Source organism: Indicator indicator, chromosome 15 (assembly GCF_027791375.1).
Source record: "Indicator indicator isolate 239-I01 chromosome 15, UM_Iind_1.1, whole genome shotgun sequence".
In the NCBI taxonomy this organism is placed as follows: Eukaryota; Metazoa; Chordata; class Aves; order Piciformes; family Indicatoridae; genus Indicator; species Indicator indicator.
In genome coordinates, this window is record NC_072024.1 from 5,093,434 (window position 1) to 5,106,263 (window position 12,830).

The window sequence follows — 12,830 nt, forward strand, 5'->3', positions numbered from 1 at the left end:
CTGATGGTGTTGGGAAAGCTGCAGGTTTGTTTGGATCTCTGGAGCTTTTACCAGGGAGTCGACAGAAGCCTTATAATGAGCCCCCAAGCCCTTTCAAAGATTTCACAAAACAGATTGGAAGAAATTTCCATGGAGCAGATGAAATTTATTTAAATGCAGTCAGGAGCTTTGAAAACTACCCTAGCACTGTCTGTCTGCTTGGGTGGCCATCAGTGCGGATAGATCCTGTCATGGTTGGAGCTGGCTCTGGCTCATGGGGTTCACCCATCTCAAATGTGGATCAGGGAGGAGTGCTCATGTTGGAGCATAGTGGTGACGCAGCCTTTGTTAGTCAGCTGCTTCTTAGGACATTTAATTGTCATCTGTATGGATCCTCACTATCTGAAGCTACCAAACAAATGAGAGTTCGGGCATTGCTGTGCTTGGCAGGGGCAGACCTCTCCGTGTGGCATCTGATGTTGAGTGTCACCTAGGGCCAGCTGACACCCAGGCAGCCAGGACTGGGAGGAGGCGTTTTCTCCAGCCAGTACTGCACCTTTGGTGGCTGCAGGCTCAGAACTACATGTGCAGAGTTCCCAGGGAAAGAGCTTCCCTCAGAACTTTTCTATTGAAATACATTCCTTGGCTCTCATCCTTTCTGACTGATGTTTTCCCTTATTTGTTGGAAGGGAAGAGATTTTTCTTCTTCCTTTTGACTCAAGGTAGTTACTGAATTGAAACAGGTTCTTCCTTAAACATAAAATGTCTTCCTTCTAAGGGGAACCAGCCCACACAAAAGCATTTGGCTCACATGTGTATGTGGTGAGTTAGGCAATGTGCTTAGAGCATGCAGCTTGGCACCCTGTCTGCCCCTGGGCTGAGGGTGAGAGGAGGAGCATGGAATGAGGGAAGGATGGGCTGGCAGAAGCAGAGCAGGTTAATAACATTTAAGTCCTGGATTTGAGGCCTTTCAGGTGGAAATGCCCATAAAACAACTCATCAGAACATCTCAAAGGTAGTGGTTTGCAGCTGGAGTCTGATATATGTGCTTTGCTTGGGAGAGCTGTCTTGTGCACAAGAGCTGCCAATTAGTTCCCAGGAACTCCTAGGAGCTCCTGGGTAACCAGATGGGCACTGGTCTTCATCCATGTCCTCATCCTCATCATTTTTGTGGGTCCCACAACCTTCACCCAGGGACAGACATCCACCATGGGTCAAGATCTGTACACATCTGGCTGTGAATATCTGTGGCTACCAAGATGATGTAATGCAGTAGGTTCTTTGTTACAATGCAGTAGCGCATTCAAAGTCAGACCAAATCCATAGCCAACAAATGTGCCCAGAAGCCTCATTCTGGGAGCAGTTGGTTTGCCGCAGGCAAAAACTGGTGGTGTCCAGCAGATCCCACATTCGGCCTGAATTGCTTTAGAGTAATAAAAGGTGCTAATTCAGCAATATCTTGGTGTTAATGGAAACCAAAATAGTGAATGCTCTGCTTCATCTACCTGCTCCTGCACGGGGTACCTCAAGGTTTTCATATTGTCCATCATATGTTGCAAAGAATGACTCATCTGTTTCAAAGGAAAGCATCCAGATGTAACTAGAGAAATTTAATTACGGATTCTGTGCATTCGTTCAAAAATATTTTTTTTTTCTTTTAAGGGAAAAAAGATGTTGAGCAAATAATACTATATTTAGAACAGAACTAACTTACTAAAATTATAGCTGTACCAACAGATAAATAAACATAAACTAGTAGCATGAACCATTAATGAAAGATAAATTGTATGAAGGGAAATGACAAATGTTTACAGTTTTGGCAGGATTTAAAACAGGGCATGTCTCCTTATATACAGCAACTGTTTTAACAGCTGTCTTTTTTTTTTTTTTCTTCCCCCCCCCAACCTCCCCTCCCCTAAATTATTTCAGGTTTTTGAGTCATGATGCAAGAATCTGGGACTGAGACAAAAAGTAACGGTTCAGCCATTCAGAATGGAGCGAGTGGTGGCAACCATTTACTAGAGTGCAGCCTGCGGGAAGTGAGATCAAACGGCGAGACACCTTCAGTTGAAATCGGGGCTGCAGATTTAGCACATCTTCAGCAGCAGCAGGTACTGTAAGACATATTCCAAGTTTCATACTTCCAGAAAAAACATGAAATGTTTAACTTCCCCCGTCTCAAACCCTTTGCATTTGCCAGCCAGAGGATGCTTTTAGGACTTGCCTAAGACATTCTGTACATTTTTATCCATAGGGGATTACAGTTGTGAATGTAAAGGGGAAACACTGGACTTTTCTTCTGGAGCTTCTTTTTAATTGTTCCCTGGAAATACCCAAAGATCAGGACGTGTTTCTGTTGCCTGAATGTGTTGAGTCTAGTGGCAGCGACTGAGTGAACTGCTGTTTACAAATAACTGGTTTACAGAATATGGCACTGGGTGGAAAGTACACTAACATTTAAAGTTTTGTTTTTGCAACAAATTTTAATATAACCTAGCAACCTCTATCAACAGAATGTTTTCTATTAGTGAGAAAGGCCGTGGAGGTATCTGCTGCAGCAAAACCTCTGAATAAATAAATAAATCCATCCTGTGGCAGTACTCCTGAATTCAGGAGAATCGGAACCAAGTTGCGTGTTTTGCCTTTTCTATTTTAATTGAGGAATTTTCTGGGAAATGACCAAGTTTCACCCATGTAAATGTATCTGCTTAATATGTTTTGTCGTCGTCTTCTCCTTGATAGCATTTTGAAGCCCTCTGAGGAAATTTTTCACCAAAGCTCTTGGCATGTGTCATTAACGTGCTTGGGAACAAAGGCTGCAGCAGAGCCATGGTGAATACGCTTACGGCTCACCCGCACCTTCTCTAATGCAATAAGCATTCTTAAAACCTTTTAAATAAGCGATTGGCAGCGGGTTAAGACTCCCCTAAGTGTACAGTGATCTTCGCAGCAGGTTGTTGTGGAGAAGTAAAAATCCTGTACTCAAAACCAAAGCAAAGGCTTGCGAAGGAGAAGGCGACCCCCTGTTTGCCAACCTAAGACAGAAAGCTGCCATAATTAAACAGGTCAGAAAAATGGGTGATACTAAATGCACAGAGTTGGGTCGTTTCAATCATTTTCATCCTACAGGTTTTTACTTGAAGTGAGAATACTGTCAGTGAGAAAATCACAGCCATGCTGAATTCATTACTGCAGTAGTCACACAAAACCACGGATAAAATTTCAATAACTGCAGGCCACAGTTGAGTAAACAGTTGCACTGAAACTTAATTCCTGTTGACTTTTCCCTCATTCTTCGCCAGGGGCACATTCTGATTCGTACTGCAAAGACAACAGGGGTTACAGCTTTGATTAATATAGGACAGTAGAAGAGGAGCAGAGCAGTAAAATATGTTCAACACAAAGGTCTCATCTTAAAAAGGCTTCATATCAAGATGAGTTCATTACGTTGTGTTTTCCATAGGAGTGCTGTGGAATTTTCCAGTGTTGCTTTCCACAGGGAGAAACAGAGGGGGAGTCATGCAAAAATGTACACACCAGAGACCAGAACTGCTCCTCCACTCCTACCACCAGTTACCCACCTTCACTGCCGGCCTCTTCTGCCAAGGCTTCTCCACAGCCATCCAGAGGGCTTCTGCTGCCTTAGATAACATCGTAATCTTGCATGGAATGGGTTGTGTCATTCAGCAGCCACCCATTTGGTCAATTAAGGAGTGGCACCAATTCGTTCCTACATGGGTCCTCCAGCCCTCCCCCAGATGGTGCCCAGCATAGCCACAAGTGCTGCCAGCCCCCATGGGAGCAGGGAGCAGGATTACCAGGTTTGGGATAGCTTTCACAAAGCTCAGATTTTAGCTTATAGTTTATTTATCCTTTGCCAGTCCAGTAAATGTGGCTGGGGAGCTTGCTTTTCTCCAAGTTCTTAAAAGACCTTTATGTTCTATGTTTGAATTCTGCTGTTAATTGGTTTTGATGACTAACTTCTCCATGGAGTGTATCTTCTAGAAAGCAAGTCCACTGTAAAGTTTTAAAGCAGTTATTAAAAAAACAAAACAAAACAAATAAACCAAAAAGACCTGATAAAAACAAAAGGATCATCAGAGCTAGCATAAAAATATCAGTCTTTGTTTGGAAAATATTTTTAAACACTGAAAAGAAGAAAACCCCGTTGTTTTCAGACAGCTAATGCAAGCATTTACAGATACACATACAACATGGAGCATAATGTTTAGATGTTTCTCCATATACAACATATGCTCTCAGGTCACTTAACAGAATGCGTTGTACAAAACGCTTCTTCAATACAAATGAATGAGATCTGCATTAAACAGCTATTTCTTAAGAGCATTTCATTCAAATCTTTTCTTTTTGCCACCTGGCACTTGTTTTGTTTGGGGAAAAAAAAAGAAGAAAGAAAAATCAGTGGTGGGTAGTTTGAGCTTTGCTGTTGTGGTTTAGTTGTGTGTTCCCTTGATGAGTGTGGCAGAGCAGAGAAACTTGGACGTATGACGGCTTGTGTAAAGCATCTGTGCTGAAATCCTGGTTCACATTTTTGGTGATATTTATGAATTTGTAAGGAGTAATAGCTTTGTTAGTATGAGAGAGGAAGACAGAAATGCTTTGGGTTTTTTTAAGGAAGTTTCCACGGGTTTACAAACTTGTAAATATTTTTACCATGGAAAACTATGGAGCTCCACAGATGTTCATGTGTTTGAAGGAGTGGTGTGTGGTGTGAGCACTCTTGTAGAGGAGGTGCAGGGAGGACTTGTAGGACCAGTTTTATGCTTCCCATGTCATCTTAGTATGATTCTGCCATACAAGGAGAAAGAGGGTGATTTGATGCTAAATTATTTTAGCATTAGCAATCTTGTAAAATGTACTGCTAAACTGGGAGTAGCAAATGTGGGGTTGAGTTCTGCTATGTATAATAAAACCAAATAGCTCCAACTGATGTTTATATTTGTAATCATGAAGTAAGAAAGCCAAGGCAATGCAAGTGACTCTGCAGAGACAGTACATCTGTGGAAGAGCTGGATAAAAATGGGGGATACATGCATGAGAAATCATCCCCAGAACCAGACCGAAAAGGAAGGAAACCTCTTTCCTGCAGGATTTTGGCACTGCTGAGGGCAGGAGAAGTTGCCTTCCTGCTGCTGCTGACCCACAGGTGACAGTGGTTGATGTCCGATGGGAATGACTGTCAGGATAAAGTAGAATGGACAGGATTTTGCTGATCTGCTTATAAAGCCTGGAGTAGACATGAAGGTTGTCTGGGTCACTGGACTTTCTAAAGAGGTCAGAAGCAGGCATTTGGCATGGGGTCAGGCAGTGGGGCTCAGGAGCCTGCTCCCAAAGGTGCCCACAGAGGCAGAACCAAAGGATGGAGCAGAAAACCTGGGAATTGAGTACCAGATAGTCTGGCAACATCTCTTGGCTCTAAGACATTACAGAAAATGTCTGGAAGGTACAGAATTAGTGTTGAAGTGACCTAGAAGCTGAACGTCAGTCTGTGGATGAAGGAAGCTTGGAAAGAAAGTATGTAATAATGGGGTGACTCTTGCCTACTGAGGAGTAATAAATAAAGGCTCATGAGGACAAACTGTCTTAATGTATGATCACAGCTTTAGTTGCTTCAGTGGTTTCTGACGTCTAGTGAAATTGAAGGTTTGATGCTCCAGTCCTTTTTTTTTTTTTCCTCAGCTTATAAAATAAATATTATTTATTGTGTTTTATTTTTATCCTCAGGACTATTCATTAAAGTGTTCTTCGCATTATTAGCAGTGAAACACGAATATGAATTGAACAAAGAGAATGAATACAAAGTTGAATTCTGGTAGAAAGCAGCAAGACACCAAATGCTGTGTTGCGTGGTGGCAGAAATACAAACCTCTCCACATCAATCGTGAGATCCACTTTGATACTGGAACTTCAAGTACTGCCCCAAGAGTATAAAGCTTAGTATCTTTTGTCTAATCCAGAATGCTTTTGAACTTTTTAGGAGGTATGTCTTTAATAGTAATTTGTTGACAGATTAGCTGCAGAGATTGCAAAGAGTTTATTTTGCAGAACTGGCAGGCTCGTATCAGTGTTCTCTTAAGGAAGAGAACACACATTGCTGTTTTGCAATGGCTTGCATTTATTGACAACCTGTGCTGAGCAGGCAGAATTGGAATGTTTGTATAATGTAAACCTATAGCTTGTCTGATGGGGTGTAGTGTACTTTCAGGTAGTGCATAGATAGCTTGATAAAGAGGGTTGCAAGGTGACTGTGTTTATGACAAAGGGGAATAGCAATACAAATGCAAGTGGTACATGGAAAGACAAAGAGGAAGTTTATATAAAGAATTGTAGGGAAGTTTCTTCTCTTTGTCTTTGAGCTGAACTATACTGTAATTATCAAGTGTCACTTCAAGTTTTCTGAAGAGCTTAGATAAATACTGAGTTTGCCATGTGTCCACAAAATAAGGAAAGAAAGGTTGGGTTTTTTTTTTTTTGCCTTGGAAAATAAAAAGACAACATTATATATATTTCATTGCATCTTGTTTTGTACTTTTTACACTTTTATTCCACTGAAAATATCCAACTGAAAAATACAGTTTCATTCATGTAGAGGACACAAAAAGAACATTTGATAGACACAAGAAATTTGGACTAGGTGCCCAAGTCAATGATGTCTTCACCATCAGTCTCACTGACTGCATTTGGGGTGCCTGTGGTGTCGATGTGACGATGCCACAGATGGGCCCTGTGCCAGCTGTTGTTTAAAGAAATGCTGGGATTTGAAGTATTAGGCTGAGGGAAGCAAACTCTGGGGGACTGTGTGGTTTTGTCAGATTTTGTTCATGTCAAAGGACAAGGAAAATGTACGAGAAATGGGGGTTTTGGTGTATTGGTGAGAAGCTTGTTTAACTGGGCAGATCAAAAAGATTTGCCTGGAAATTATTCTGACTACATTGCAGTGCAAATTAATGTTGCTTGTTTTTTTTTAACTAGTTTGGTGAGTTCTATCTTATTTGGAAAATTTGTAGGGAGAGGTTACAAACTGCATCGGTTTTATGGTCCCACTGATCATGATGTGGACTTATCTCTTTAGAACAAAACTGCTAAACTAGATCCCAGATAAAGTCTTTGTTTTATATTGACATAACTGGGTTAGACCAAATTTGTTTGTTCGACTTTGAGAGAGCGTTCCTGTTGAGTCATTCTGTCCAAAGAGGCATAAAGCCTAATTATTAAACTGCTGTTGCTATTGGAAGAGCCATTTTGAAAGTATAGATTGAACTCCACACAGGCTGTTGGATTGTGTCTGATTTTGTGTTGCAGTGCCCTGATAATTGGTGATTGCAACATGGTGAAAAGATCACTGCATTTGTAGAGCTTGTGCTGTTTGATCAGAGAATGTGGAAAAAAACAACTTGAAGCTCCTGCTAACTTTCTGTTTTTATCACTCAGACTTTTCCCCTAAGTTCTGCCATCTCCCAACATTGAACAGAAGGTGACATGATGTCTTCTTAGTCATTCAAATCTAATAACTTTTAATCTGAAGGTTAAGTAGTGAGATATAAACTAAGAGATGATAATATCAATTTTATGTTCACTGAAGGGCACAATATACCTCTTTCTAGTAGAGGGAAAATTGTGCGTAAAATGTCTTTTGCTTTTCGATGGAAAAGCTGCGGCTCTGAGGGCTTGGGAGTGAAGCAGCGCTGGAAAAATTAAATAAGTTTTTAACATAGGCTGGCTACCTTGCCTGGATTTTAGAATCAATGATTTTTTTTTCCCTTAATAATTCAATTTTTAGATCTCTTGTCAATGAACCATGCTGAGAACATTCATGCAGCATTCTCTCCCCTTGCTATCTCTAATGTCTTTGTTATAACTACTTATTGACATCAACAAGCCTTAAATTTTCCTTAACTGTTGAAGGGTAAGGGGAAACTACCACTTTGTTGCACTTGCTGAGATTATTGTTTTTTTCTTTGCCCTGGTTTTGTTTTATTTTTGCTTCTAAGGTCTTTGATAAATAACTGCATACATCTGAGTCCTCAAAGCACCTTGACATTGGCACCCAGAGCTCTGCAGTTGTGTGTGTGAATACAAGCAGGTACATGCAGCAGCCGGGTCGTTAGACATGTAATCACCTGGATTATGTGCACATCCAAATCCAGAAGTCCTCTCTAGGCTATGGGATGTCTATTTCTGTATTTATTTATTTTTTATTTTTACAATAGTTGCTTTTACTTCTCCTGCTAAATTAAGATCATCATGTAAGCATTTAGGTTTATGTGGGCTCTTTGAAGAGATGTAGCTTCTGAAATGTGTTTGCTGGTTTGTTCTTCAGCCTTGCATCTCATGTGAACATTCAGCAGTGGTATGTTTGTTCCCAGCTGTTTTCGTAGGTGTGCTCTCTCCCCTTATATTTGCTTGTGCTTACTCATCAGCAATAAAGTTACACATTCAGGAGTGCTGTTTAGGGAAACTCCACAAAGGAATGCTTCAAAGTTATTAGCCAGCACACACAGGCACTGTGAAAGACCTTCAGTAGGCATCAGGTAGAAATTAAAAGCCTATTTCAAATGATTGATGTTATTCAGATTATTAGAGACTATTCCTCCTCCACTGATCTTCATACATTAAGGGTTATCTAGTAAGTGGTGCAACCAAACCTGTCATATAGCAAACCTAAAATGGTAGAGTGTCTATGAAGGTGTGAAGCAGTTGTTAATTCACATGGAACTGCTCCTCACTGTGACTTTTAACCTTGCAAGACGCTTAAGCATGTGCCCAAATGTAAGTGCGTGACTAGTCTTATTAAGGTCACTGGTACGCCTCATGCCTGTAAAATTAGGAATGTGCTTAAGTACCTTGCTGAATTAAGGCTTAAGTAATTTCACACTAATAAGAATCTGCGTGGATGGCTGATATTTTAGAAGTAATTTAACTTTATTTGGAAAGGCTCTGCATATAGGGAGATTGTTTGGCAGTGCCTTAGGAGCTAGCAGTGGAACTGCGGTAGTTTTCACTAGCATAGCTGTTGATTTCAGTGGAGTTTTGTCTGAATTAAATACATTAAAATGAGAGCAGAATCACATGCCATGGTTTTCTGTGTTATGTTCTTTCTTCTGTGGAGCTCCATTGGGAGCTCACAGCAAGTGAGAAGAATATCAACAGTACTGTTGTAATTTATAATAGCGATGTTGCAAATAAAGATTGGGATATGAGGTAAAAACGCAGAAGTCATGCCTACTCTCCATGAGTTTATTTAATTGCATAGCACCCCATTAATTAAAAAAATTAACAGAAGGTAATTTTTGGAGGCTTAGTGTAAACAGCAACATTATATAATGACAGTTTTGTAGGATGAGTGTTGCTTGTTTTGTTGTTGCGCTCTGTATTTTCTTAGCTGTACTCCCTACGTTTCCAAAACGTAAACCTTATTTGCAACCTGTTTTAAGTAGTGCAAATGTATCTCCCCCCGCCCCCTTTAAAAGCTATATATTGTGTCTGTAAAGTCAGTGTCATGTCTGAGACATTTCTGAAGCCTGGGGCAAGTGCCAGCTTTTATTACAAGTTCGGCTTTTCAATTTATTTTTAATCATATTTCTTCTTTTTCTTTTAAGGGGTTTTCTTTTTCCTTTTATTTTTTTCCCCTTCTTTATTTTTCTTCAGAGATACTGAAGGTAGGGTTGGTCAAGGGAAGGTTGGACAGAGTTAGGCTTATTTAATCTGGCTAGCAACATATTGCAGGGCCTTCAGCCCTTCGCCCCCAGCCCTTATAGAAGTTCATGTTCCCAAGCAAAGCAAGGAGAATGATTCAGGAAATGGATATAATTCCTTGTGTTTTGTGAGCTGACCTAATCCTGATTCTCATTTAATGACCATAAGGATTGAGGACTAGGGTGGTTACAGGCAGAAACATCATTGGGCTTACAGGCACACAAAGGCAGTTACGTGCCTGGAGATGTTTGCCTGATAGAGCACTGTATTTCCGATTTTGGGTGACCTCTTTTGATCAATCTTCAAGGCTGGACCAATCCTTATGTGTGTGTTTGGGGCCTTCTTACCTTACTAAGTGAAACAAGCAAGTTTTTGAAAGGGTTTTGTTCTTTCCTAGCAAGAGGCATCATTATCGAGGGGGCACACCACAAATGTTTCAAATTTGGAGATGCAGAGCAAGGTCACAGATTGCCTCTAGAATCTGAAGTAATCAGGATTTTATTTCAGATAAAACCTCTGGGGCTGATACTTAAAAAAAACACAACTTTTAACTGGCATTACGCAATTTGCTATGGGTCGCTTAGCAAAATATTTGTGTATGGGTCTCTTTTTTTTTTCCTTTTTCTTTTTTTTCCCCCTTTTTAAAAAAAAAAAAAAAAGGTTGTCAAAGTTCGGATGGGATTTCAGACTTTTAACACACTCTACCTGGAAACTAAGTGCAGGAAAGGAGGGAGGAAAAAAATACAAATCTTGTCTATTTGAATTAGAGTGATCACAAGCTAAAGGAATGTGGTTGCTGTTGACGTGCTCAAATCGAGTTTTCTTTAAATTTTCCTTGTTATTATCATGGATACCAAAAACCCTCTGCCAGGAAAGAACTGCAACACTAGTGAAATGTTGTAAGACCACTGACTCTCTTCCTCTTTCTTCCAGTAATCAGTGAGATACGTGCTAAAATAAGGATAGGGTTCCTAGCTGTTCACAGAGGCTGTGTGGGCAGAGGGTGGATCTTCCCTAGTACCTTCTTGTGTCTTTAATCAGCAGCAGACCCACAACTTTGGGGGTTTTGGCTGTGCTCTCACATATGAAGCTAGGGCACTTCTGTTTCTAAACCCTCATCCTTTCATATTTTTGTTCCCACATAATTAAGTGATTCACTGAAGAAGAAAGGTCAGACAGGCACAAGGAAGGAGAAATGGAACTTGTTAGGAAGCAGTGGGGCCCAGCATCTTGCAGGAAAAATCAGAAATAAAATGGGGTATAATTCTCCTCGTGCATGGGCAAGCATTTGTAGCACTTGGATCCTCAAAAGTCTGGCCTCAGCAGTCTCCAGGAGATGTTTTCTGGTCTCTCCTTAAACGAGAAACTTGATGTAAAGCTGTGCTGGCGTAGGAAGAGCTCTGGTTTGGGGAGAGTGGCTGTAGTTTATTTTGTTGCATTGCATTACATACCTGCTCCTAGACTGTGCCATCCTCTTCTTCAAACTCAGAGGAAGACAGAGAATTGTGTATAGAGAGCAATTGTTCTGGATTTTGTTGGAAAGTTTGCAACATTGCTGAAGAAGAGGCTGATTAAGGCACTGCTCAGTCTTTAATTTTCCCCTCAGTTACAGGTTAAGTGCTGTGTTTTTATTTGGTAGGTTGTGTGTGCTGTGCTGCAGGAGAAAATTCCCATTCAGAACGTGCATTATACTTGGCGTGTATGTGCTGAGCAGGTCGGCGTGGGTGAAGGCATCAGATCTGCTGAGTATGCATGGATGAGAGCTCTGGTTTTCATTCAGGGGTGCTCTGTGGCTGGAGGAAACCATAGAAGCTGGTTGGAAAAGCTGTCTGCGGCACTCGCTCGTAGCTGTAGGTGAAGTGCTTTCTGTAAGGTCACAGGGAGGGTTTGTTACAGATAAACCTCCTTAATCCTGCATTTTACTGTCTGTTCATGTATTCAGAGTTCTTCTGTCTGAAGAGGTGTGCTGATTTCTTCACAGCCATCATACCAGACGTCGTGTTTGGGTAGGAGAAGCGCTGCTTTGTTCAGTGAAAACACTCTCTACTTCATTGGCTTTCCCACAGCTGTAACACTATATTGCAGATCCCAACGAAAACCCCTCCGAGTCAATAAACAACAAAAAGCAGACTTATCTTTTATAGTGTTCTTGAAACAAATCTAAGGTTATAACACTAAAGCAGGTTTTATTAAATCTAGGCATGAATCCATATTGAAGAAATAATCCACTGCTGCTTTTCAGCTTCTTGTCTTTTTAATTAGGGCTGGCAATGGGATTGTTAGCTTTTAAGATATGGTAAATATGAGCCTGTTAATATTATTGAACGTAATACTCAACAAGGTGCAGGGAACGCTGGTAGCTGTAGATATTTTATGGAGGAGTTAAAAGTGGGCTGTTTTCTGTTCCACAAGTCGTCCTTTATGACTGCTGAGATAAACCCCACGATGGCAGCCTTTCTCTCAGTCCCCAGAGCAGACGTCCCAGTGGGCAGTTTGGAACCTCTTATCCCATAGCCTCATCTGATGGGGGTGGGTTTGAGCCCCTTTCACAACACAGAGAGCATTTGGAGTTTAAAATAGTCCTGATTCCTTCTTTTCTTTGAGAAATGAGTCACCAATTCCTTCGATTAATGCTTTTTGAAGTGTTTTACTCTTGGTTCCAGTCTCTTAACTTGGGCAAGGGCTGGATTATAAGGGTTTAGCAGTGATTAGCTCTGTTTACATTATTTTTTTTTCTTTTTTTTTTTCTCTGAAAGGTATGGTGTTTGCTTTGTTGTAGGGTTTTAGTTTGCAGAGTTTCTGTTGACCACCTGCTTTTTTTCCTAAATAGTTGCAAGGACAACTGTGATGTGTAGTAAATAAAAGATATGGTCTTCCAAGGCTGTATCACAGGGACTGTATGTCAAAGATTCAAAAACTGTGAGCAAAAACGTGTGCCTTTTCCTGAGGGAAGGGAAGCTCCTGCTGTCTTCACCTTTGGGGATCCTTCTGAGGTCACTGAGAGCCCACGGTAGTAATTTTTCTTGTGCTTTCTGATGGCCTTGCTGGGCATTGCAGTCCAGCAGAATGGGGCAACCCACCAGCCCAAGTTTACTGTGAACTCCTCTCTAGTCTTAAACCTTTTCTCTGTGGAT

At 40.9% G+C, this 12,830-nt stretch overlaps 1 protein-coding gene across 11 annotated transcripts in view; it reads left to right on the top strand.

Moving 5' to 3' along the window:
• Positions 1-1,919: 1,919 nt before the first annotated feature.
• Positions 1,920-12,830, top strand: part of FOXP1 (forkhead box P1) — a 164,324-nt gene continuing 153,413 nt past the window's right edge. For 10 of the 11 annotated variants that reach the window (XM_054387409.1, XM_054387411.1, XM_054387407.1 and 7 more), the window contains exon 1: positions 1,920-2,090. In XM_054387409.1, the coding sequence (XP_054243384.1) occupies positions 1,920-2,090 (171 nt within the window). Of the gene's footprint in view, positions 2,091-2,929; positions 2,933-12,830 lie in introns of all 11 variants that reach the window. The other variant, XM_054387413.1, reaches the window with a different exon arrangement.